Below are 25309 nucleotides of genomic sequence, written 5' to 3' on the forward strand. Positions count from 1 at the left end.
AAATTGTATTATAACACATGATATACCAGAGCATGTTTTCGATACAATGAGAATCTCTTATTATATTATAGGTACTAATGAACTAATATAGCTCTTAAGTGTAATCTAGTGGAATTAAGTAATTTTGTAAGTCTTCTTCACTCTTCATGAAAACTTAGAGATTTCTCAAGAGTATAAGATAAGATCAATGATTATAATCACCTTGGATTTGAAGTTAATCAATGGAGATTTACTAGCATATTTGGATTTCCATCATATATAGAAATATTTCGCTTGCACGATGTCGATTCAAAATCTGTAAAGTATACAATTCAAAGCTTATTTATCTAATAATGTTTTATTACCAAACAATTTGGCATATTACATATGAACTATTAATTATCAAACTACGAGTCAAACCAATTAATGACAATGAGTTTAAATACATGAACCCACGATTTTAATTGGCATTCTAAACAACTGTAATACAAATTATGATATAATTGTAATGTACTTACCATAATAAAAAAGAAAGTAATTTTCATGTTCGTTTTTTATTCACTAATTTCCTTTTCTTCGAACATTTATTTCGAATAAATTAAAGAAAAATCAAGCAATAAAAAAGAAAGTAATTTTCATGTTTGTTTTTTCTTCACTAATTTCCTTTTCTTCGAACATTTATTTCGAATAAATTAAAGAAAAATCAAGCAACAAACACAGTATAAGAGATACACAAAAAGGAGTAATTTGACACAAAAGACTGAAGCTGGATTTAGTTGGGACAATCAATTATCCAAGTTTAATCTGTCCACCAACCTCCATTTCTGCCATTATAAAACTACTTCAGTATTTCTCACAGAGAGAGGGGGAGAGAGAGAGAGAGAAGTTCACTGATAGAAGCTAACTTCTCTGCAACAGTTGACAGAAACACAGTGCACAGAGACAGAGAAACTGAGAAAGAGAAGGGAATAGATTTCATGCTCTGGTAATTACATTGTTCATTTGCTCTATCGTCTTCTCAATTTCTTCTGAAATATATTATAAATAATCGTATTATATTTTCTTATATACAAAAATAGTGGTCTTTCTGCAACTCTTTTCCTTCTCAGGTGCCTCCTTTATGTCAGATCTCTCTCTATTCTCTCAAAAACCCAGGAATCAAAATCCCCATAAAACACCACCTCCAAAAACTCCCCCTTTTCCCCTTCTTTTCTTCTGTTTCTCACAGAATCATCTTTAACTCCTGCCACGGAATGTGCCAAGTTTAGAGAGAGAGAGAGAGAGAGAGAGAGAGGGTGAAATTCGGCTGCGTCTGACACGAGTCTTAAATTCTATATCTTTATTTTTAAAGTTCCAATCTTTGGAAGTTTTCAGAATTAAAAACTCTCTGCAACGGCCAACCCAAGTGCCACTGCAATTGCATGCTCGTGTCTCTCTCTCTGCTTTCCTTTCGTCCGTCCATTCAAAGACCAAAACGAGATAAATCACACTCTCTCTCTCTCTCTCCACACACACTCTCTCAAGAGTGAGAGGAGTTCAAGAAAGTAACCGATTCTGCGGAGAGTCTCACATTTGTCAAATCCACATAAAAGCTTCCATTATATATCCCCAACAAACTCTCTTCCTTTTCATACATTTCCATCTTCCAAAACAAGTCAGATTTTTTTATTTGATTTGGGTTGAGTATCTTTTTATTCTTCACTTTCCTCTGTTTTTACTTTCTGGGTTTTGATTATTGGAGTGATTAATCCTTAATCTAATGGTTTAACATGTCTGTTAAACGTTTCAGATTTTTTAATCCGTCAGAAATGTCAGCCCAGAAGCAATCAGAGGAAGCCATAACCTTCAACCAGACCGACGGTAGAGAGGAAGAAGAAGAACACGCAGCAGATAAGAACTCGGGTTTTAACCTCAGAAGCTTCCTCTGGCATGGCGGCTCCGTCTACGACGCCTGGTTCAGCTGCGCATCGAACCAGGTCACAGATTTACCAAAATCCCACCTCAAAATTCGCATTTTCGGACACAACTTCTGATAATCTAACGTTGTACTGCCCTGTTCTGTTCTGTTTTGGTCAAAAAAGAACAGGTTGCTCAGGTTCTGCTGACTCTGCCCTACTCCTTCTCCCAACTGGGAATGCTCTCGGGAATCATATTCCAGGTATTTTACGGAATCATGGGGAGCTGGACTGCTTATCTGATCAGCATTCTCTACGTCGAATATCGAAGCCGAAAAGAAAAGGAAAATGTCAGCTTCAAGAACCATGTCATCCAGGTGATTATTTCTCACAATGGCAAACCATTTTTTCACTCAATTTTCAGTGCAGAAAGAGAGAAGGTAAAAAGAAAGAGTTCTTTATTTGATTCTGTTGTGGGAATTTTTTTTATCAGTGGTTTGAAGTGTTGGATGGTTTGCTGGGTCCTTACTGGAAAGCCATTGGATTGGCCTTCAACTGCACTTTCCTCCTCTTTGGATCTGTCATCCAACTTATAGGCTGTGCAAGGTATGTCATTTTTAATTCATCATTTTATAAGCAAAATTTAGAAACATGGGCTTTTCTTCGGTATATGCACAAATAAAACCGGTTAGATGTTTTTAATCAAAAAAATTGAATTTGGAGAACACTAAAAGTGGGTTTTATACGGCTTATTATCTGTTTAGTGTCCCCATTTCAACTTCGATTAAAATTTTGTAACCGGTTATGTTTGAGCGTTTTTCTGTTTGCTGGAGTTCAAAGGGGTTAATTATTGTCTGTTTAGTGTCGGCGAGTTCTAGTTTTGATTAAAAATTTGTAACGAGTTCTCTTTGCGCATGTTTCCCGTCTTGTTTCGTTTGATTAGTACTTAACTATTGAGTTGTGTTGTTGATTAATGCTTGATTATGCAGCAACATATACTATATAAATGACCATCTGGACAAGAGGACATGGACCTACATATTTGGAGCATGCTGTGCCACCACAGTCTTCATCCCCTCCTTTCACAACTACAGAATTTGGTCCTTTTTAGGGCTTGGAATGACCACCTACACTGCCTGGTACATGACCATTGCAGCCATTGTTCATGGCCAGGTAAAAAATTTAATTTTAATCATTCATCAACGACCCTGATCGTGATCGCTCTTCGGTTATCTCTCCGTTCTTTATTCACTGTTGATTTTGGCTCTGCTATTTTGGATTTACAGGTTGAGGGTGTGAAACACTCAGGACCAGATAAACTGGTTTTGTATTTCACCGGCGCCACCAACATACTGTACACTTTCGGCGGCCACGCCGTTACTGTGTGAGTCTTTATTAAAGTGTTAGTGAATTTTTAATTTTTGACTAGAATCTATCATGATGTTCCTTCTTCCTTTTTATTTTTATTTTCTTACTCAGTTTTCAAAAGGGTTTTCTTGCACAGTGGAATTCATTATTATGCAGCTTTTGCTTGCCATTAATGGGTTGAAGTGAGAAGTGAAAATTATGAAAGGGAAATGAAAATGATATGAGTGAGAAAATTTGTTTTTTTATTAATAATTATCGTCCTGAAGTTTGAACTCATGACATTTTCCGACAAAGTGGAGACTGAGTGACGTTGAATGGTCATGTTTATATAAGTGAGAGAATAAAAGTGGAAAATAAAAGTGGAATAATAAGTGGTATAATTGATGTTATTGTTTGCAGGGAAATCATGCATGCAATGTGGAAGCCTCAGAAGTTTAAGTATGTCTATCTCTTTGCTACCCTCTATGTATTCACTCTAACCCTTCCATCTGCAACTGCTGTGTACTGGGCCTTTGGCGACCAACTCCTCACCCACTCGAACGCCTTTTCGCTCCTTCCCCGGAATAAGTGGCGCGATGCGGGTGTCACATTGATGCTCATTCACCAGGTGATGATCATGATGACTCTAGTTACTTGTACACATTGTTAATTTTTCTAGCTGTTTTGGCGCTGCCTAAGCAGCTAAGCTACCATGGTTGCTTTAGATTCGAAGCCATGATTTCAAATTTGAAACATTTCAATTTTGGTGATGTAATTTTCCCATGTGGTTGGCATATGCAGTTCATCACATTCGGGTTTGCTTGTACGCCATTGTATTTCGTTTGGGAGAAAGTAATTGGAATGCATGACACCAAGAGCATATGTTTGAGGGCAATTGCCAGGTTGCCTGTGGTGATACCTATTTGGTTCTTGGCCATCATATTTCCTTTCTTTGGTCCCATTAATTCAGCCGTTGGCGCTCTTTTGGTCAGCTTCACCGTCTACATCATACCCGCCTTAGCTCATATGCTCACCTTCAAATCCGCCGCTGCTCGCCAGGTAATGCCTCAATCCTAATCTCCCTATTAGACCACTATATACGTTTGTGTATGTATATGCGTGTGCGCGAGGCCTCGTAGACAATGTAACCTAGCACATTTTGTCTACAACTCATTTCATTAGACAACACTGGTCTTGCATTACTTATTAAAGTGTAAATGTGTGATTTTCGTGTTGGCAGAATGCAGCAGAGAAGCTTCCGTTCTTCCTCCCGAGCTGGACAGGCATGTACGTGGTGAACGCATTCATCGTGGTGTGGGTGCTCGTAGTCGGGTTCGGATTCGGAGGGTGGGCTAGCATGACCAACTTCATCAGGCAAGTAGACACTTTTGGGTTGTTTGCAAAGTGCTACCAGTGCCCTCCCAAAGTCTCAGCCTCCCCACCACCACATCACTAAGCTTCTCTCTCACATTGTATCATACACATGGTGTCCTGCATTTTACCTTATCTTTTGTGTAGCCCCTATAAATATTAGTACATTATTGCAAGATGTGAAGAGTGGATTGGTGTTGTTTCCTTTTGAATCAAAGCAATATTTTGTTACATTTAGTTTATCTTAAAATGTTCAATCTACTTAATTACTAGATAATTTCTCTTCATTTATTGATGTTGCGTACAATTATATATTGAGATTAAAGAAGAATTAAGCATTTTTATAACTGAAATGTCAGACTTTTCGATTTTCCAAATAATTACTATTATAAATCATTCAAATTTGAAATCATTTGCATGCGAATCCTTATGAAACCGAAAACGGATGATTTCGATGACCTATATGAAATTAAACGCTTTTGACGAATTCAAAATTTTCAGTTTTTGGTTTTCTCACAAGCAGATTCACATGAATAAAACTTCATGCTTGTCGTTTCGCTGCTGATTTATGTACGTTATAGGTTTGACTGGTCAAATGTGAATGGTGGGGATCCTTTGATGTGGATTGGAAGTGTAACTGTGAAACACAAGTAGTGACTTGGATGGGATGGGCCACTCTCCTTGGATGGGAGAAATTCGTCAGTCTGATCGATGGATTGGCTCACCCGTCCAACCACACACATAAAAATCATGTGCATTCTTGGACAAGATCTCATTTGTAGCAGTAGATTCAGAAATTTAACCTTGTAGGGTCTTAGCGTAAAAGATCTAAGCGCGCGCAATACGCAAAATTTTCATTTTTTCATTGAAGCATCTAGTTGAGCACTTAGTGAGCATGTCGTTTTCTTCCAAGTTCTATCAACAGTTTCGAAGGCCTAATGTCGAGCGTCACCCTTGCCAAGGCATGCCGCTAAGGCTTGTCTTAAAGCAGGTTGAGCATCACTTGCTAAGGCCCGCCAAACTCGGCCTAGGAGGCATTTCGTCTAATAGTTTGTGGGCATTCTTAGGTCTCATACTAGATGACCATAGGGTCAATTAGCGACTTTCTCCCTATGTTTCCCAACTTCAGTAGGATCCCTGAACCTAAGAGGACCCCCTTGAATCCATCACTACTCATTTATTTGTCGCTAGCCATATACGTGAGCTTCACTTAAGTTCTTACATATCACCGAAGATATATTATGATTTGCATATATCATTTATCAGTAGATTTATCATTTCCCACACTGAGAAGAGTCACATACTAGAAGACTATCACTTAAGCCAAATGTTGCTACTTGTATTTTCAGTTTTCTCATTCAATTTCATGCATCATGATGCAGATCTCGATTCTATTTTTTAAGTTCACAATCCAAATCTGAAAACCTAAGGCCATCTCCAACCGAAAGGTCCAAAGGGCCAAAGGGCCAAAAATAGCCCGAAAACCGTCTACAACCGAGGGCTAGGCTAGATAACTCTGGAATCTAGAAGAGCCCCACGGAATCGGAGAGGGCTGGAGGGCTGGCTGCATGCTGGGGGCTGGCCATGTTTTTTTTAATGTTTTGTTATTTCTGTCGGTTATAACTAACAGGAATACATTCTATTACTTAATGTAAATGTATTACTGTCGGTTATAACCGACATGATTTCTTAACAAAAAAATTAAATGCAACGGCTAGCTGACTAGCCGTTGCATTTGAGATTTTTTTTTTTACAGTTTTATTATTATTTTTTATTTACAAAATTTTTCATATAACTTCTATTTTTTCCTATAACTTTTATTTTACAAAATTTGTTTCATATTTTTTTAAAATTCCGTTTTTCCTATAACTTCTATTTCACAAAATTTGTTTCATTTTATTTTAAGTTGTAGTTTTTAAATAATAAATTATGTTTGGCCTTATGGCCCTCTGGCCCTCGGTTCGAGACGGTTTTTTATGACAGGGCTAAAACGAGCCATCTGACCCTCTGACCCTTGGTTGGAGACGGAGACAAATATGGTCATGTACTGTTCATTAAAATATTAATATCTTGGAGGATCTTGGAGGGCCAGAGGGCTAAAACGAGCCATCTGGCCAACCATCGGTTGGAGATGGCCTAAGTAATACTCCAATTAAGCTTGGTTTCCTTTAAACTTGATGTGAAGCTGACCTCCAATCATGCATCGTGATAAGGTTGGCTAGCTTGATACGATTTTCCGACTTTCCGATTGAACTAATCCCTAACTTGAAGAGACATCGTCCATGCGTCTTTTTCTTCTTTCTACATCCTTTTTATCTTTAATCCCATCAACTAAGAGATAAAGCTCCACCTTCATGTTTCGTATTTCCATAAAGCAAGTCAGCTTCTTGATCTATATAAAACCATCATTGCATTTCGTTGTTGGCAATTGGCACATCATAATTCATAATCAAAGATTTTTATTATGCTTCAGTGTATGATATGATTTAGACAAATAAATAGTTAGATGTACAGTCAAGAATTAAACGTTCGATGGTCACATATATTAGCGTATTGTGTACATCGATTATTGATGCATACTAGGTAATATCTCAAGTTTATCATGAAGGGTTAGAACCCAATTAAAATATGGATCAAGAGAGGTTGAGGCGCAATCCAAATATAAAATTATTTGTACCATGTAAATTGATCATCTAGGCGTGTACATCCTCTCTAATAAAAGCGAGACACTTACACTAATAAAAAAAACACTAAATGGTATAAACATCAATGCTCGTAATGTAACAGACTATAAACGCGAAGCTAAACTAAAAGAGTAAAGAATCACCTTACTTGTCGAGTTTGCTCATAAGAGAAATTCTTTAATCCGAACGCAAGTAAAGAGCACTACGCCCACAAAAAGGTCAGTAAAAAAAAAAAAACAAAAGCCCAAGTATTGATGTTTTAGTTTGTACGTGTGCGGTCGGACCATCGGGCCAGAAGAATTTCTCTCTTGTTTATAGTGACAGCCCAAACACAAAACAAGTCCGGTGTGGCCCAAGTTGTGAAAATACCAAACACAAAGCTATTCAACTTCGGAATTGCGTGCGACACCAAACTTCCACCTGCAGCTCACACCAACCTCAAGTTCCTTCCTTTTTAGCCATTTCAAGTAATTTCAACACAGCAGCAGATTTGGGCCTTCAGATTGTGGGGCGACGGAGCTCCAACAATGGCTCCACGAGCACGAGGCAGAAAGGTTCGGCCTTTTCTTTCATTTTCTCACACTTTCTCGCCTTTTCCCGCACTTTCTCACTCTGTCTTTTTCTGACATTTTGCACCTCCACTTGGTATTTGCTGAAGGATACCCGAATGGACGCAGCCATTGATGCGACGCGTGAAATGGGTTTTGACGAGAAACTCGTTCGTTCTACGGTGAATGACCTACTGAAGGTGGGTCTAATTTTTCCAAATTTTTAATTTTCAATGTGTGTGTTTTCATTATTTTCTGAGTAAATCGGTTTTGGGTTTTGCTTTCAGGTTTATAAGGGAAAGAATAGGACATTGAATCCGTGGCGATCTATCGAGGAGTGTTGTTATACGCTCCTGAATGAAGAGCTTCTTGAGAAAGTAAAAGCACAAGATGCTGCGGGAAATAGGGTAAGTTGATTGCTGCTTCTTGTTGTTGTTGTGTGCTAAACTTCTTCCCTTTTCGGTATAATGTCCACTTGTCTTGCAGATGCTAACGATTGTCTTCGAGTAGACAGACTTGCACCCTGAATGCCTAGACCTTACTACGGTTGGATTTGTAGCGATGATGTGGAAGATCCAGTGGTAATGGCATCGTCTCCATTGTCAGAGTTTGTTAAATTGCTTATCAGGCCAGATAAGAAGAGAAAGCGGAAGTCGAGGTGGGACATGTGACCTGAAGATATGTGAAGCTCTTGCCAATCCTATCGTGCTTGTAATATGTAGAAAGAGAAATGCTAAGGAGACTCTTAAAGTGAGACTCTCCATTTATTTCTGCCACCTCACAATTTAACGTTAATTCTCGTGTTAATATTATATTGAGCCAAAAACGTGAGGTGGCAGAGAGTTCCCAGAGAGCCCCACTTTTGAGTCTCCGTAGCATTTCTCATGTAGAAATAGGAGTGTTGTATGGAAAACCACAGTTTTCCGAACCTTTCGGTGACACACTGATACTATATGATCATTCAAATCTGTTTTGTTGTGTTCATACGTGTGGGGTCGATATTTTGTCCAGACCAGTGCAACTCTAGAGAAGAGAAATGTACATTTGGAAGCCATTGGAACCCAAATTTTGTGTTTAGCAGATGGTGAAAGCTTGTGGGTGGCTTTAGTTTGTTGGTGCTTTCTTGTGAGTAATCAGACAGGTGCTTTTTCATCTTAAAATTCAGCTTTTTTTGCATCACTTTGATTTTCAAGAGGTTTATGGAGAAAAGGAAAATTGTTATTTAATAACCTTAAATTTGAAAATAATTAATAAAATGATTTCATATTTTAAGGATGAGACGAGATTTGTATCTCAAATAATTAAGAATTTAGAGAGTTAGTTATGAACGTAAAGCTCTTGATATTTTAGAGGGTTGGTTATGTACTGAAAAAAAAACGCTTTTAATTATTTTTTAAATAACTTTTAAACATGACCATAATTTATTAGGAAGACTCTTATTTTATAAGGAAGGAGATTTGAAGTCGAAAAAGAGGTGAACTGGATAAAAGATTTCTGTGAAGTTTAGCGTTAATCCAACTTTTTCTTACCATAACTTTCTCACTAAACGATTTATAAAGATAAAAAGCCTTTTAAAAAAAAAACATAAATTGTCCCAAATAACGGAAAAGGATCCTCGCCGGATGATCCTTTTCCTAGCAGGAGATCTCATGATTATTGTCGTTCATCGTACATCGTGCGGTCAGTTTTCGTTAGGTACTATTTATATTTAATTTTAAATCTTAAATTTCAAATGATTTCTGACTATACAATATACGGTGAACGATCATGATCACAAAATCCCCCATATCCCTAGAAAAAGGATTCAACGAGGATATTTTCCCCCAAATAATTAGCTCCAAACGGGCACAAAATACATGAATTGTCGTGATTAAGGGAACATACACTCTCTTAACTAACTGACTTAACTCACATCTGTCATCAAAGCTTCACATGAGAAACACTAAGGAGACTCTCAAACATAAAATTATCTGCCACTTCATGTTTTTAATACAATATTTTATAATGTTGATATGAAAAATTAATATTAAACTAAAAAGTGTCAGAATGTCTACGAAGAAATCTTATTTTAAGTCTTGTTAGCATTTTTGCTTCACAATTCAACGAGTACACAAAATTTCTACTAATTAATAAAACACTAATTGTCAACCAAATCCTTATGAAATTACCAGTTTAACACTCTAATTAAAACAGAACATGAATAAGAAATATGGGGCAAATGTAATTTCACACAACCAAATTTTGCTGTTTTTTTTTCAAACTCTCACCTACATGTAATCCGAACATATCTCTTAAAAAAAAAAAAACTTCACACTCCCACATTCTCTATAACTTTCTTCCTCTCTCCTTCTGTTTCAACAACAAAAAAAAAAAAAATTTCTCACACTTTGTGTATGCTCATATGCTAGTAATAATTAAAAAAGGCTTAATCTCAGTTTACTACCCTAAAATTTTTTGATTTTCAACATTTGTTACATGAAATTTTTTTCATCCCAGAGTCATACTTCAAGTCTTAATTTTTGGACAGTTTCATACATCCGTTAAACTTATTATTAAGTCAGCCATTAATTGGTGACATGGCGCCCACGTAGATAATAGCCCACGTGAGAAATAAAATAAAAATTTAAAAATTTAAAAAAAAAGTGTCGGCCTCCCCGGCTCCCTTCCTTCTCTCCTCTGTGCTCAACCAAACCCTTCTCTCTCCACGGTCGCTGCTGGCATCACCTCCCGCCGGCCCCAACAACCTGATTACCTCCCCCAAGTCTGAATTTTCTCTTTTTCTCTCTCCTCTATCTCAATTTCTCTCTCTATCTTCCAGGGCCATCCTTACCGCCACCCCTGGCCCTACCTACCGCCACTCAATACAGACAACGGAGAGAGAGCCCCCTTCATCTCTCTCTCTCTCTCTCTCGGCTTTCGGTTGGCGGAGATATGAGCGGCGGCGTTGCGAGAAGGGAGGTGCGTCGCAGAAAAACACCACTCCAAAATTTTCAATGTTCTCAAAAAATCACATGGTTTAGATTAACTCAAATCAGAGGCATAGGAAAACAAACTCAACCTTAGATTGACGAATCTATATTGGGATCCATGGATTGAGCATGGATCTGATGGTTTTTGGACTAGATGCATTTTTACCTAATGTGGGTGGGATCTTTGGGACTCGGGCATGCAATCCCGACTCTCTAAGCTTTTCACGATGATGGAAGCAAGAATTTCTACGTTTTCCGAAGGCATGAGCGCGATAGTCATTTCTCGAGGCTTTGAGTAATCTCAGAACCTGAATGGATGGAGGGATTCTGTTGCATAGAGGGTTTAGGGTTTGCTTTGTATATTTGGAGTCTGTATTCTGGTTTGAGTTTCGATTCGTGCTGGGGACAACGGGAATCAGGTTGTCGGGGCCAGCGGGAGGTGACGCCGGTGGCGGCCGTGGAGAGAGAAGGAGGGAGGGGGAGCGGGGAAGGCCGAAACTCTTTTTTTTATATTAATTTTTTCTAATTTTTTACGGGACACAAGTCATACAGTTGTTGTCCACATGAGCATCACGTCATCAATTAACGGTTGATTTAACGGCAAATTTAACGAATGTACGGCAAATTTAACGAATGTACGAGACTATTGTAAAATTAAGAGTTAATACCAAATGTTGAAAACAAACAAAAATTAATCTGACCATTAAAAAAAATACCAATTACGCGCGCTTTAACCAAACGAACCTGAAAACAGATATTGCCTCTCTGCGTCTGCGTCTGCGTGTGTTTGTATCTTTTCTCTGAGGATAAGACGCCCTCTCACCTCACTGACACTCTGAAAGCTTCTAACTTTCACACAAAAGCTTCTCTCCAAGCTCCAATGGCGCTAGGGTTTCATCTGAATTAGAACCTCTGACTAGCTACTAGTTGAAATGAACTTCTCCGCAACCTTTCGGGGGAATTTCGTCCCCTTATCGCAGTGCAGCTCTTGCTGCGATCTTCGTTTTCAGCCCTATTTCGCTTCGGGAACCTCTTCTTGGCAAAAACGAAATCGTCGTAGAAGCAGCTTGAAGCTCCACCAGGTTTCGAGGCAAGATTTTCTCTGTATAATCCCACCAAACAATTATCAAATTATTATTGTTATTCTTCTGTTTGGAATTTGACTATTGTGAATAATTTAGATTTTTGAGGAAGCGGGAGGTTGTTTGTAGAGTGAGTGAGACGGAGACCGAACCGCCACCGGATAGCAATAACGATGAGGTGCAATTTCCAATTTTTGTTAAATTTTGATGTTAATTTCTCAACATTTTCATGTTTCTCAATTCTTACCTACTTTGAGATTTTAGGAAAAACAAGGACATGAAAATGAGGATGGAGATTCTGATGCCGTCCATCTCGCTTCGCAGCCGATAGTTGCAGACCAAGTAAACAATGATGCTGAAACTAAGGCTCAACAGGTACTGTCAGTCAATTGAAATTTTTATCTTCCTTACATCTTCAAGTTTCGAGATTTACATGTTAGTAACAGAGTGATTGTGTACTCGGATATAGGCGAAATTGATTTCATTTCTGTTTCTCATGATGGAGGTAGTAGTACGAATAATTATTCAAAGCGTATTCCTTAGTGACTCCCATTCACTAGTTATACATGAAAATATTGTCCTTCGAGTTCAGTATGAAACCCCCCGTCACGAACATTATATGTAGGCAATTTTTCCAGATATCAGTCCCCAAACAGGAGAGTCTATATGCCAGAATGTTGGTCTCTCATTATTCAGATTTCTTTATCTCAAAAGTGAGGATAATTAATTTCTTATTCTGATGAAGAGGGTATTGGAAATTAGCTCTGTTGACGCTTATTGTGCTAAGGTTGTATTTATGACAGGAAGTTGAAAATGTAGAAGTTTCCAGTGGATCGCCTCTTCCAGGTGTGAAGGTGATTATGAAGTTCTTTGATGTTTCTTGTATAAGAAGACGCCTCTTTTTTATCATCTCTTCTTTTTAACACCCTCTTCTTAATATTACAGCTGAGTGAATCCATCCGGATTCCAAAGGAAACAATCGATATTCTTAAGAACCAAGTTTTCGGCTTTGATACCTTTTTCGTGACAGGTCAGGATCCATATGAGGTGAGTTGATTGATTGCATTACTTTTACTTTTTATGTCTATGTCAATTTCTCCACTGGATAGAAGTGAAGTAAACATAGGGAATGGCATGTGGATATAACCTCAGTCGTTGGGTGAAGTTTCTTTCCTACGGAGGGTACGAATTTATGCATGCTTATCTGTGGACTTAAAACTATCCTTCAAAGAGTAATCGAGAAAATGCTGATAATGTAGCAAACCATTGGAATGTTAAGATATGCTTTCTAGCCTGCGTGTTTGAAAACCTCTGATTTTGTGTTACTTCTTCTACCAGACTGGAGTATTGTTTAAAGGAAACCTACGAGGAGTGCCTGCTAAAAGTTATGAAAAGATATCAAAGAGAATGCAGGTACCTATATCTGTTCTTCCTTTATTTTATGATTCAAAATTACGATTGATTCCCTGTTAACATCTGGACAACCTGTTTGTAGGACAAGTTTGGTGATGAATATAAGCTTTTCCTTCTAGTCAATCCTGAGGATGATCAACCAGTGGCCGTTGTAGTTCCACGAAGGACATTACAGCCAGAGTCAACTGGTGATTCTTTAGCTCCTGCCCTGTTACAGGATTTCCGTGGAAGTTGTAGGCTGAAATCATTCTCTAAACCTTATGATTTGTTACGATGATGGATTTGGTGTCAATCTTGCAGCCGTCCCAGAGTGGTTTGCAGCTGCTGCTTTTGGATTGGTCACGTTGTTTACCCTACTTCTTCAAAATGTTCCTGAATTGCAGTCCAATTTACAGTATGCAAGTTTCTTTTCTTGTATTTTCATAATACTAAGTCAATAGGAAGTATTCTGTATAGGTTCTTGTAGTCAATGGTTGCCAATACACTATTTATGCTCATTTTTTTAACCCTTAACATAATAGTGCACACTCGCGATAATAGTTTTGTTGTTTTGAAAATGTCCCAGGTCAGCTTTTGACAATCCTGACCTCTTAAAGAATGGTTTACCTGGAGCCCTTGTAACTGCAGCTGTTCTGGGGGTGCATGAGCTCGGCCATGTTTTAGTTGCAAACAGCACCGGAGTCGTGCTTGGAGTGCCATACTTTATCCCCAGTTGGCAGGTGAATTTCATATGAAGAAAGTCCCCCAACCCCCCATTTTTAAATGACGAGTTTACCTGAATAAATCTGCGTTTCCATATACTAAGTAAATATCTGTGAATGTCTGCCCTACAGTAGCGTTACTTTCCATATAGGCTGATTGTTTCTTTGTCGCTAGTTTTTAACAATCATGTCATGAGTTGAAAAAACTGCTAGGAGAAGTGGACAGAAGTATAGAAATTATAATCTAACTTACAAATTATCCTGGCTTATCACGGGGCTGACATGCTTGCTTCTACCCGTGCGTGCTGGTTTACTTTAAGTTTCTTTTGCTAAACACAGACAAATTTTAATGAACTGTTTACTGGCAGATAGGTTCTTTTGGTACAATTACAAGAATTGTGAATATTGTACCCAAGCGTGAAAGTCTTCTAAAAGTTGCGGCGGCAGGACCCTTGGCTGGATTTTCCTTGGGATTTGTTCTTCTGCTTTTAGGATTCTTCTTACCACCTAGTGATGGCATTGGTGTCATTGTTGATGCTTCTGTTTTTCACGAGTCTTTTCTTATTGGGGGTATTGGTAAGCACTTTGTTTTAGAGATGTATCGCGTGCTTAGGCTTTGTGTGCATGTTCAAGTTTCGAATGGATAACAAATTTCAGCAGACCTTTGTTTCCTTAAGCAGAGATAAGATCTTGACCCTGACATTCTTTCTTTTATAGCAAAGCTTCTCCTCGGGGATGCGCTGAAGGAAGGCACTCCCATCTCTCTTAACCCTCTCTTGTTATGGGCGTGGGCTGGACTCGTTATCAACGCTATTAACAGCATCCCAGCTGGAGAGCTTGACGGGGGCAGAATTTCGTTTGCCATTTGGGGAAGAAAGGTATGCAATTCGAAGTTCATTACGACTTAAACTGGCAGCTTGAAGGTTGGAAATCTGTACTGATCAATCGTTTCATACAACAGGCTGCAACTCGCATCACCGGTGCTTCAATCGCGCTGCTCGGATTATCATCCCTGGTCAGCGACGTGGCATTTTATTGGGTGGTTTTGATATTTTTCTTACAGAGAGGGCCGATTGCTCCACTGTATGAGGAGATCACAGATCCTGACGACAAGTACGTTGGCCTCGGCGTATTAGTTTTCTTCTTGGGATTGCTGGTATGCTTACCATACCCCTTTCCCTTCGTAGATGAAATCATGACAAGTTTCTGAGGGAGCTGCGTCTTGCATACATATTGGAATCAGATACCACCTACTAGTCGATACATACGTCGTCCTTCAATGGCATGGATTGTTCACCATATGAATAACAATCAACCCATATATTTCTATTAATACAAGTGAAGTAATTTTTTGGTTCTTTCACATAATTATTAAGCGCTTCGTGCAGAATATTTGGCTGAAAACCAATTGAAAACGTCTTGTTTATGAGTTTACTGTCATCTGACACAGTTCGATATGGCATGTTGTGTGGAGAGAAACTTTCACATTACATGACATTATTGGAGCGTCACGGTCAGGGAGGATGTACATTGGAACCAATGTGGTTTCCGGGACCACTTGTAGTCTGGAAAATATAGATGTGAAGGTCTTCCGATAACTTTTCGAATGTTTGATGTAATGTCTTTTAGACATATCTCGATAGCACTCGACAAGTTGCATCGACAGACTCGACAAATTCTTTCGATATCACTCATCATATTGCTTCAAACATATGTTGATATATGTTGATATGTGCGCAACATAGTTCGGCTGACGACAACAAAGCCACTAAGTGTTCAACAAAATGCATCAGTGAATAAATTGAAATTATTTTACTCATTTTGCGCTTTGTTTCTATCTTAAAAACTTAAACATTTAACATTGGACCCCTAATGTTCAAACCGACCACCATAACATCAAACTCGTTCCATAGAAATGTATTCACAATTCAAAACGTTTATATCAAGAAGAATAGCTCCAACCGTAGTCAAAAACTCGCTAGCCGTAGCCGTAGGAAAACTGACCGTCATGATGTCAGTATTAATGCGTGAAACAAAGTGGAAAAATGCTTTTAAAAAACTCGAATAAAACGTTTTCCACTTTTTCAGATGTTGGCACTAAAACTCGTAAAGTTTCACTTGATTACCAACAATTATTGGTTGACCTAACTGATGCCCATACTACGGGACCACAGGCAAACATGGTAACCTACGACAGCTCCTGGAATTTTCATGGCGGTCGGAGAGAGAGACCTTCAATAATTGCAACTCCAAAAATAGAAGGAATATGACTATTTTTTTCTATTTGGCTTTTCAGTTAAAATGATCGTTGAAATTGACATAATTACTTAATTTAGTCTCTGAAAGTTAGAATCGATATGAGTGGTCCATGACTTTATCTACTATTAATCATTTTGTCATTTAGTAAAATTTTTTGTTAAATAAGGCCCAAAATAAGAAAAATACACTGAATTTAATCAACAACTCACCAAAATGATTTAGCAAAGTTTTGTGTATTATGTCATTTTATTCTTATTTAATGGAGGTTTTTCACGTAAAACCAAAATGATGATTGATGACTTAAGGATCATTTTTATCGATTTCAAATACTCAGAGATTAAAGTAAAAAGTTATGTCAATCTCAATGATCATTTTAACTAAAAAGCCTTTTTATTTTTTAAAGAAAGATTCTTGGCTACTCAAAGAATTGGAAAGAATTCCTTCTCAAAGTGTTTCTTTGTCAATTTATAGAATTTTATGCGTAAAATCAGAATAATTCACATTATAAATTATTTATAAAAATTGTCTTTGCAAAAAAATAAGGGGAACCTAATGAAAAGAGCTTGAAAACTTTGAGTTTTAACTAAAATGACAAAATAAAGGATAAAATGAATGTAACATGATTGATTTTTAGTGTAAAAATGTGGTTTTTCGTTAAAATAAACAGTACCGCAAGCTTTTAGTTAAAGTTCTCAAAAAAATAAAGATTAAAAAGAGAAAACAAAAGAAAGGGGAGAAAAGATTAATATTTGCACCCTTCACTTCTACTTTTGCATCTCTCTCTTTTTTTAATTCAATTTTACGACGGAAAACAAAACAAAAAAGTGTAAGAGAAAAATGAGAAAAATATTTGGATAAGGTTTTTCCTATTTACTTGGATACCATTCCTCCTATGTCCTTACAAGTGTCTCCCCTTTTTGCCATTCTTCCTACAATATTTATTTGTCATGCTATACCCTTTGAATATGACCTCTCACTTGGCACTTAATGTACAATCTAATTACAAAAAGTTTCCTATTAAAAAAAAATGAGAGAAATGAGATTTATGTGGTGTTTAATTTTGATAATAATAGAAGGTCATTATCAAATAATACAATAAATGTACGCGGTGCATCATTATAAACGCATTTTACACGTGATCGAAATTTTAAAATTCTAAATGAAATTTTGTAAAGAGTCGTATTTACTTTTATATCCAATGTTCCGTGTATAATATCTAGACGTTGCATTATGCCCGCTAATCGCCTTACTTACCTACCCAAATCCCAAATCTTAGGTACAAAATCTAACATTAATTGCCATAATCCCCTATTTCTCATTCCTTATCTCACCTATTTCCAATTGTACATGAAGGTGGTCGGTGACAAACACAAAATTAGTAAACTCTTTCTCAAAAGGAAAAATTAAAAATATTATAAAACAAAAAATTACCACTCCAAATTTTTTTACCAAAACTAGTAATAACTAAAACCAAAAAATAAAAAATAAAAAAATTGACAAGCGTTAAGGAGAGACGATAAATAAGGACGAAGAGATTGTCACATGCACACACACTTCTATTGGAACTTTGTCCAGTTTTCAGTAGTTCCACCTCCTTTTTCGCAGGGAGCACACCCCCAGAGCACCGCCTGAGAAACAGAGTGGGTACCGCCGGCGGCCCGCACTTCCGGTTTCTCTTTCGATAATGCCAGCCCTCTGCTTCTCCCAGCGCCTTGTGCCGCCGAGCCAGCGGCTGTCTCGGGTTCCGGTCATCGGCATTTCGAGTAGAAACTCGAGCTCACTTGCATGCGTCCCCAGGACGATATGCTGCGCTCTCTCGAATCAGTCGTTAGGTGATTTAACATTTTCTCGGCTTGATTTATACTGTTTGGTTGCTGAGAAAATGCGGGAAAAAAAGGAAAGAAGTATAACCCTGGTTCATATTATCCCCTCATTTAGGCAAATTACTTGATTTAAGCTCAGTTGATTGGTGCTTAATTTAGGTTTAATTCTAGTGATTAGAACTTGTGATTAAATGGTATTTGTTTTGTTTGTGCAATTTATATGGATTAATGCCATTATTTTCAAATATTTTCTTTAACATCAAGAACATAATACTTTGAAGTTTTTAATTTCGATTCTTTCTCTTCTAATTATTTAAATTTCAAGATTTATTGGAGCTTTGGTTCTAAGGGACTAGATTTATGATTTATTTCTTCTCTAAATTATATTTCTTTATTTCTGTAATTTTTTTTTTCCTTCTAATTTTCCAGTTACTGAATCAAGCAAGTTTGTGGAAGCTTCAAAGAATGGAAATTTGGTTCCTCTTTACAAATGCATTTTCTCTGACCAGCTCACTCCGGTACTTGCATATCGATGCTTGGTTAAGGAGGACGATCGAGAGGCTCCAAGCTTTCTGTTTGAGTCAGTGGAGCAAAACTTGCAGGTTTCGATCAAACTGTGCTAAATATGATTTGATACTTATTGGTTTTGAAATGATGGGTATTATGTAAATTGTACATTGTAATTTTGTGTTGCATTGACTGTAATAGGGGCGTTTCAGCGTTGTTGGTTCTCAACCAACAATGGAAATTGTGGCAAAAGAAAATAAGGTGACGATAATGGATCATGAAGAAGGGCGCATGACTGAGGAGTTTGTCGAGGATCCGATGGTTATTCCTAGAAGAATCTCGGAGGGTTGGAGTCCCCAACTTATCGATGAACTTCCCGATGCATTTTGTGGTAAGAGAAGTGAAGATGCAAGTTACGTTCTTTTATGTCAAGATCTTACTAAATATCATAGCTGCGATGAAGATATTTTCTGCTAGACTGTATGCTGCTGGTTTTTCCCAAATTGGTTTCCTAGATCTCCTATGCTCAAGCTAACATGGAAATGTACAAAGATATAGTTGCTTATTTTTCGAGATTTTCATGGTTCTCCGTTTTGCTTATGTTTTCCTTTTCGTAATTCTTGAGTACATAAATACTTCAGAGCAATTATACATGGAAATTATAACACAATATACTGGTATATTGTTCCGTGAACAACTTTAATGAATTTTGACATGAGATGCATAGGATAAAGTTAAAGCTTTCCGAGAAACTGAGTTGTCGGAGTTACTTAGCAATTTCAAGTCTCATTTTACGGATGCAAGGATAACCACTCTAATGTGTGCTTGGACATGCACTACTGCAGTTACTTTGTAATGTTGAAAAAGTAGAGATACATCTCCATCCGCACATATTCTTTGTTAAAAATCTCGTAACGTGCGACATCAGACTTTGTTTCAAAAGCCACCGCCTTGATAGCTCTGTGGCATTTCTGAGTAATTGTAGGCCTTCAGTTGAAGATGAAAGCCAAAATTTATTAGATGCTGGATTTATATGCTTTCTACTATAGTTAATTTATTTCTCATCATTAACTAGAATGGACTACTAGGATCCATTTTGTTCATTCTCTCTTTAATGCTGTAACTTTCCTGTAATGCTAACGATGGTAGTTTCTCTTTATGCTTCCGATAACACGCTTAGTGATAAACCGTTTATGAACAGGTGGCTGGGTAGGTTATTTTTCGTATGATACAGTTCGGTATGTGGAAAAAAGAAGACTGCCGTTCTCAAAGGCCCCCAAGGATGACAGGAATCTTCCAGACATGCATTTAGGGCTTTACGACGATGTCATAGTGTTTGATCACGTGGATAAGGTACTCTTGTTTCAATCTTCTTACAGGCATTGCACATGAAATAAATAAAGTTTCGATGTTTATGTGTGAAAACCGCAAACTGTCTTTAACGTACAAGTTTATAACTTTGGTGTGCATATGTAAGTACAATTTGTTTTTCAATTTTCAACCTACGAATTGTTTCCTCAGAATTTGATTGGTAATTACTCTGACTCAGTTATGGTTGAGGTTCTTACGAGCTTTTGTCACTCTGTTCATCTCAGAGAGTTTATGTGGTTCATTGGGTGAGGCTAGAACGGTACTCCTCAGTTGAGCAAGCTTATACAGATGGAGTAAAACGTTTGAAGGATTTAGTGGCTAGAGTACACGGCCTCGACCTGTGAGTAACTACTGTACTTATCTCTAGTTACATTGTATTTCGTTTTGCTTTGTAGTTCCATATAGAATTGCATTGACCTGTGAGTAAACAAAAATGTCCAATCGGACCATATTGATTTGATTGTCGATTGTTAGCCCAAGGCTACCTCCAGGATCTATGAATCTGTCTACTCGCCAATTCGGTCCTCCTCTAAAGAATTCTAGCATGACAAGTGAGGGTTACAAGGACAAAGTAACGCATGCAAAGGAGCATATACTTGCAGGGGATATTTTCCAGATTGTATTAAGTCAGAGATTTGAACGTCGAACATTTGCCGACCCATTTGAAGTTTATAGAGCCTTGAGGACTGTAAATCCCAGCCCATATTTGACTTACTTGCAGGTTTGTGTGATTTTCCTTGTGTTTTTTTCTTTCCTTTTCTGGTACCGCCAACATCCGTTCAGGGTTGCAATTTCTCTTTTTTTATATATCACGACCGAAAAATAAAAAAAAGAAACTTTTATGTATTTTCGTACATAGGCTCGAGGGTGCATCTTGGTTGCTTCAAGTCCAGAAATTCTTGTGACTCTAAAGAAGGTAAATATGGCAAGTAATTTCAGTATTAGTTTTTCTTCAACTTCTTTGAGTTCGTATGTAAGTTCTTAAACTTTTAGATTTAATCAATCGATCGTTAGCTACTCTGACATGATGATTATTATGATGTTACAAACAGAAAAAGATTGTGAACCGGCCATTAGCTGGAACTGTTAGAAGAGGGAAGACTATCGAAGAAGATCAAAAGTTAGAAGCGCAGCTACTTGATGATGAAAAGCAATGTGCAGAACACATCATGCTGGTTGATCTGGGACGAAACGATGTCGGAAAGGTTTGTCTTAAACAATTACCTAATAGTGTGGACATTAATGTGCACGACACATCATGCTGGATGATTCTTATGAATTTCGATTGATAAACTTGTGCTGGTAATGTGGTGTGATATAGGTCTCCAAATACGGTTCTGTGAAGGTGGATAGATTGATGAATGTTGAACGGTATTCCCATGTAATGCACATAAGCTCCACGGTGAGAATCTCCGATCTGATTGAGTTTGGTGTCGGTTCATGGTTTCTAATTGTTCCGTAGAGAAAATTACTTAGAATCTTTGCGAGTGACAAAGGACATCACAATTCATCATGCAGGTTACGGGAGAGCTGCACGATGATCTCACTTGCTGGGATGCCCTGCGATCTGCATTGCCCGTCGGAACTGTTAGTGGAGCACCAAAGGTTGTCAGTTAGCCTTTACTTTCTTCCCTTTTGCAGTTCACCTTCGACACAATTTCATCATCGTTTGTGATCTGATTCAGGTGAAGGCCATGGAGTTAATTGATGAGCTGGAGGTAACAAGGCGTGGCCCGTATAGCGGTGGCTTTGGATGGGTTTCCTTTACAGGTGATATGGACATTGCGCTAGCTCTGAGGACCATGGTGTTTACAACAGGATCCCGTTTTGACACAATGTACTCTTACAAAGATGCCAACCGGCGAAGGGAATGGGTCGCTCATCTTCAGGCTGGTGCCGGCATAGTCGCTGACAGTGATCCGGAGGATGAAAACCAAGAGTGCCAGAACAAAGCTGCCGGTCTCGCTCGTGCCATCGACTTGGCGGAGGTAGCATTTGTCAAGCAATGAGAGTGTTCCTTCCAGTTGTGTATGGAATGCAGTTCTCAAGTGCCCCCACTGTGACAGTATCATGTACACAGTTTATAATATGCATCCTTGTACACAGTTTTCGTTTATACAAAAGCTTCAGCAGCCAAAGGCTTCCTCCTGTTGTTTAATATCCTTTCAATTTAATAAACGGGCAAGTTAAGATTTAGAAGGCTCAATAACGTCAGAATTAAGAACAAAAAACGGCTTTGGTTATCGAAGCCTCATGCCAAAAGGCAAAACCTAGTTCGTGGATCACGGCGCTTGTGAAATAACTCGCTTTTGTTTGCTGCCTGGAAAGAAGCTTCGTGCAGTTGCGATTTACCAACACCGCCAGAGGGTAACCGGTCCTCGACCTAGAATTCCAGAGATGAAGGACTTGTTCCATCTCATCCAGGAGCATGCTCTCACCTATGGAGCAGGAAATACACCCTTTTTGGGATACCAATCTCCGCCTGCTTGCTGTGATTACCATAAAGAATTGAAACGGAGCACTCGTTGTGGCAAGCCTCCATCCATCGTAATCCTGCAGACATCTAACCTCGTTCGAAGTTTGACATTTCACTATCCAAGCTTCCAGGCTGCACAAATACGGCAGTGACAAACAAAACCAGTTACTTTCTTGAGGATTGAACTTCCCAACTCCATTTCCAATCTCTCAATCTAAAATCCCGGCGGTAAAGCATTCGACTACTAGAGCAGCAGGTCCCCTCCTTACCTTTAAAACAATCAAACTTTGGGGAAGATGACATCTGATGACTTCTTTGTAGATATGCAGACAAGTCCACTACTCTTATAAACCTAAACTTGTTCAGCAATCAATCTAAACAATTACAGATTCACCGGACCCTGAACTCACTCCGAAAGGAACTTCCCTGCATCTGGAATGCCAGAGTGGTGGTCCTGACCGGATCCCAGGCCAATCAAGCACTGTCACGCCGCCACCGTGGCATCCCAGTGTATGTAAGTTTCTCTCCGGAGCTCCAATCCCAAATCAACTCGTAACAACGGTACAAAGAATCTCACTTGACATTAATCAACCCAAATGAGATCAAATTTACCCCCAATTCAACAACTTTGAACGCTCAATTCAAATATATCATAAAATTCCATTAAACCCTAGCAATAAAGCAGCTTAATTTAACAACTAAACAAAAAACCCAAAATCCAAAAACGGAAAGCAATTCAATTTCAATCGAAATCTATCTTTAACAAACAAAAAGACTTTAAATTGCTGCAAATTCGAAGACACAATACGACCTGTATACATTTACAGAAGAAAACAGAAAGCAGAAAACAGAGTTTTACTGAATATTTATGCACGTGAAAAAAATACAAGGGCGTACGAACACAAGCGGAGCTCCACCACCCCTCACCTACAGCAGTAATCTGACCAAATTGCCGCCCCTCACTTTTTGCTATCGTAATCGACAACCTCGGAGTCGGTGACCGACCTCGAGTGCTGCACTATGGACCGTCCGATCGAGTTGATCCAGTCCTCCTTCTCCTTCTCCGAGTCGGCGATGAAGTACATCGTCTCGGAGCGCGTCGACAGCTCGAACGCGTACTGCTTGTTGAGGACGTCCTCGGCTCCCTTCACTGTGAGGCACGACGCCACCGGGATCACTCCACGTGGCGTGGAGCCACGGGTCACGGCGGAGTCCTTGAACCAGAAGAGCTTGCCTTGCTTGAGCACGAACCACCGGCGACGCCACGTCTTTATATACTCGCCTTGTTTGGTCAACCAGCCGGTGCGCTCGGGGTTCGACCAGAACTCGACGCCGTCGTTGGTCTGCTCCGTCTGGCCCATCGCGGCCCGCCATAGGCTCGCCATCGAAGTTCGGTACGGGTTCCCTTTTTTTCAGAGCATCCAACTGTATCTCATCCTCTGCGCAGAAAGCGTAAAGCTAGGAAAATAATGAATACTAATATATGCCCACACACAATGTCTAAACTTTTTTTATTTTTCTTGTTAAAACTGAAGGAGAGAGGCATGTATTGCGAGAGAACGTGGAGTGAGAAGAGAGGCAGAGAGTTTTTTTTATTTTTTTAATTAGATATGATAAAATTATATGTAGATAAGGTTTAAAAAAAATAGCAAAATTTTATCTTATGAAATTACGTTAATGTTCTTAATATTTTGTTGTGATAGAAAATAAAAATATCTTTTCATCTTCTTTTGATTAACAAAAAAGATTTCATTAATGTAGTTTTAGATATAAATAAAAATCTATCATAAGTTTGACGTGGTAGACATTAATTTGGATAAATTACATAAAACTATCTTCATTATAATTTGAAATACAATCTCATACCTTATAATTTAAACATTACAATGTCATATCTTAATTTATGAATTTGTTATAAAATCAAACTTTTATTAATTAATCCGTCATGTGATCATGTGGCAAATACACACCCATATTTTGCTGACGTGGCAGTCAATGCAAATTGTCAGACAACTATTTAAATATTTAATTATAAAAATTATCTTAGTTAATTTAAAATATTATTTTAAAAAAATTCAAACAAAAAATAAATAAATAACCAACCTCACCCACCCATCTCCTTCCTTCCCTTCAGTTCTCTCTCTCGCCGTGCCTGAACCCAGAACCACCATCCCACCCCCTCTCTCTGTCTCCCCTTCCCTCCCGTATTCTCTCTCCCTTTCTCCCTTTTACACTGCAACAGAGCATCGCTACCGAGAAACCCCAGATGTTCCTGAACCACCGAACCTCACCACCAGACCCCAAACTAAACCCCAGAAACCCGATCGAAACCGGTCTCCCTTCGACCCCATAACCCCAGCACAGCTGCCTCCCGTCCCCTGAGCCAAAACCCACAAACCCAGTTGAGGAAAGCCCGAAGCTTTCTCCGATCCCAAATCGCCATCACTTGTTCCAATTGGGATTTGATTCGTTTGAGTAAATTCCAACAGAGTTCTTGGAATCGGCGAAGGAGGCCGAGTTCTTTGAGTGGATGACGGGATTGAGGAGGAGAATCCATCAGTACCCAGAGATTAGGTCGAGGAGACGAGTCAACTCATCGAGCTTTGCGTGACTCACGCATATTGCCAAGACTGGAGCGGTGGCTTCCATTGGGTTGAGCTCCAAACCAGTTTTTGCACTCATGGCTGACACGGACGCCTCCCACCTTCACCTTCTCCTTACCTACAGAAATCCTAGGCTCTAATTCTCCATTTGTTAAATCCAATTAATTTAATTAGGAAGGGGTCCCACAATTTAACAAAAAAATGTTTTAATAATATTTTAATTATTTAATTTTAACTAATTTTTTAATCCAGTTGAGTTAGGAAATGTATAAAATTAACAT

At 38.5% G+C, this 25309-nt stretch overlaps 5 protein-coding genes across 10 annotated transcripts; 4 read left to right on the plus strand and 1 right to left on the minus strand.

Annotated features, from left to right (window-relative positions):
• Nucleotides 1-742: 742 nt before the first annotated feature.
• LOC126629989 (auxin transporter-like protein 2) lies at nucleotides 743-4834 on the plus strand. Of its 3 annotated transcripts, none has more exons than XM_050300162.1 (9): nucleotides 743-964; nucleotides 1769-1955; nucleotides 2066-2251; nucleotides 2368-2480; nucleotides 2864-3047; nucleotides 3161-3258; nucleotides 3642-3849; nucleotides 4023-4280; nucleotides 4462-4834. In XM_050300162.1, the coding sequence occupies exons 2-9, from the start codon at nucleotides 1788-1790 to the stop codon at nucleotides 4675-4677; spliced, it is 1431 nt and encodes a 476-aa protein (XP_050156119.1). In that variant the 5' UTR covers nucleotides 743-964; nucleotides 1769-1787; the 3' UTR covers nucleotides 4678-4834. The 3 variants fall into 3 exon arrangements, with proteins under 3 accessions (XP_050156119.1, XP_050156120.1, XP_050156121.1); XM_050300163.1 differs by lacking the exon at nucleotides 743-964 and adding an exon at nucleotides 1366-1657; XM_050300164.1 differs by lacking the exon at nucleotides 743-964 and adding an exon at nucleotides 1366-1633.
• A 2851-nt stretch (nucleotides 4835-7685) lies between these two features.
• On the plus strand, nucleotides 7686-8984 carry LOC126629979 (uncharacterized). Of its 4 annotated transcripts, none has more exons than XM_050300150.1 (4): nucleotides 7686-7830; nucleotides 7935-8024; nucleotides 8112-8231; nucleotides 8311-8984. In XM_050300150.1, the coding sequence occupies exons 1-4, from the start codon at nucleotides 7804-7806 to the stop codon at nucleotides 8332-8334; spliced, it is 261 nt and encodes an 86-aa protein (XP_050156107.1). In that variant the 5' UTR covers nucleotides 7686-7803; the 3' UTR covers nucleotides 8335-8984. The 4 variants fall into 4 exon arrangements, with proteins under 4 accessions (XP_050156107.1, XP_050156105.1, XP_050156108.1 ...); XM_050300148.1 differs by having other exon boundaries at nucleotides 8335-8984; XM_050300151.1 differs by having other exon boundaries at nucleotides 8339-8984.
• Nucleotides 8985-11524: 2540 nt separating this feature from the next.
• On the plus strand, nucleotides 11525-15357 carry LOC126630679 (probable zinc metalloprotease EGY2, chloroplastic). The gene is made up of 12 exons (XM_050300832.1): nucleotides 11525-11883; nucleotides 11975-12053; nucleotides 12140-12250; nucleotides 12679-12729; nucleotides 12821-12922; nucleotides 13214-13288; nucleotides 13371-13476; nucleotides 13589-13682; nucleotides 13854-14007; nucleotides 14358-14565; nucleotides 14707-14867; nucleotides 14951-15357. The coding sequence occupies exons 1-12, from the start codon at nucleotides 11726-11728 to the stop codon at nucleotides 15197-15199; spliced, it is 1548 nt and encodes a 515-aa protein (XP_050156789.1). The 5' UTR covers nucleotides 11525-11725; the 3' UTR covers nucleotides 15200-15357.
• Nucleotides 15358-17789: 2432 nt separating this feature from the next.
• On the plus strand, nucleotides 17790-22148 carry LOC126629423 (anthranilate synthase alpha subunit 1, chloroplastic-like). Its single transcript, XM_050299461.1, has 11 exons — nucleotides 17790-18080; nucleotides 18501-18673; nucleotides 18780-18969; nucleotides 19780-19931; nucleotides 20174-20289; nucleotides 20424-20670; nucleotides 20809-20865; nucleotides 21002-21154; nucleotides 21271-21351; nucleotides 21468-21554; nucleotides 21635-22148. Exons 1-11 carry the CDS (start codon nucleotides 17933-17935, stop codon nucleotides 21956-21958), a joined length of 1728 nt encoding a protein of 575 aa, XP_050155418.1. The 5' UTR covers nucleotides 17790-17932; the 3' UTR covers nucleotides 21959-22148.
• Nucleotides 22149-23183: 1035 nt separating this feature from the next.
• Nucleotides 23184-23949, minus strand: LOC126629424 (pleckstrin homology domain-containing protein 1-like). Its single transcript, XM_050299462.1, has one exon. The coding sequence runs from the start codon at nucleotides 23808-23810 to the stop codon at nucleotides 23385-23387; it is 426 nt and encodes a 141-aa protein (XP_050155419.1). The 5' UTR covers nucleotides 23811-23949; the 3' UTR covers nucleotides 23184-23384.
• Between the last annotated feature and the right edge of the window lie 1360 nt (nucleotides 23950-25309).

This window comes from Malus sylvestris, chromosome 7 (assembly GCF_916048215.2).
Source record: "Malus sylvestris chromosome 7, drMalSylv7.2, whole genome shotgun sequence".
In the NCBI taxonomy this organism is placed as follows: domain Eukaryota; kingdom Viridiplantae; phylum Streptophyta; class Magnoliopsida; order Rosales; family Rosaceae; genus Malus; species Malus sylvestris.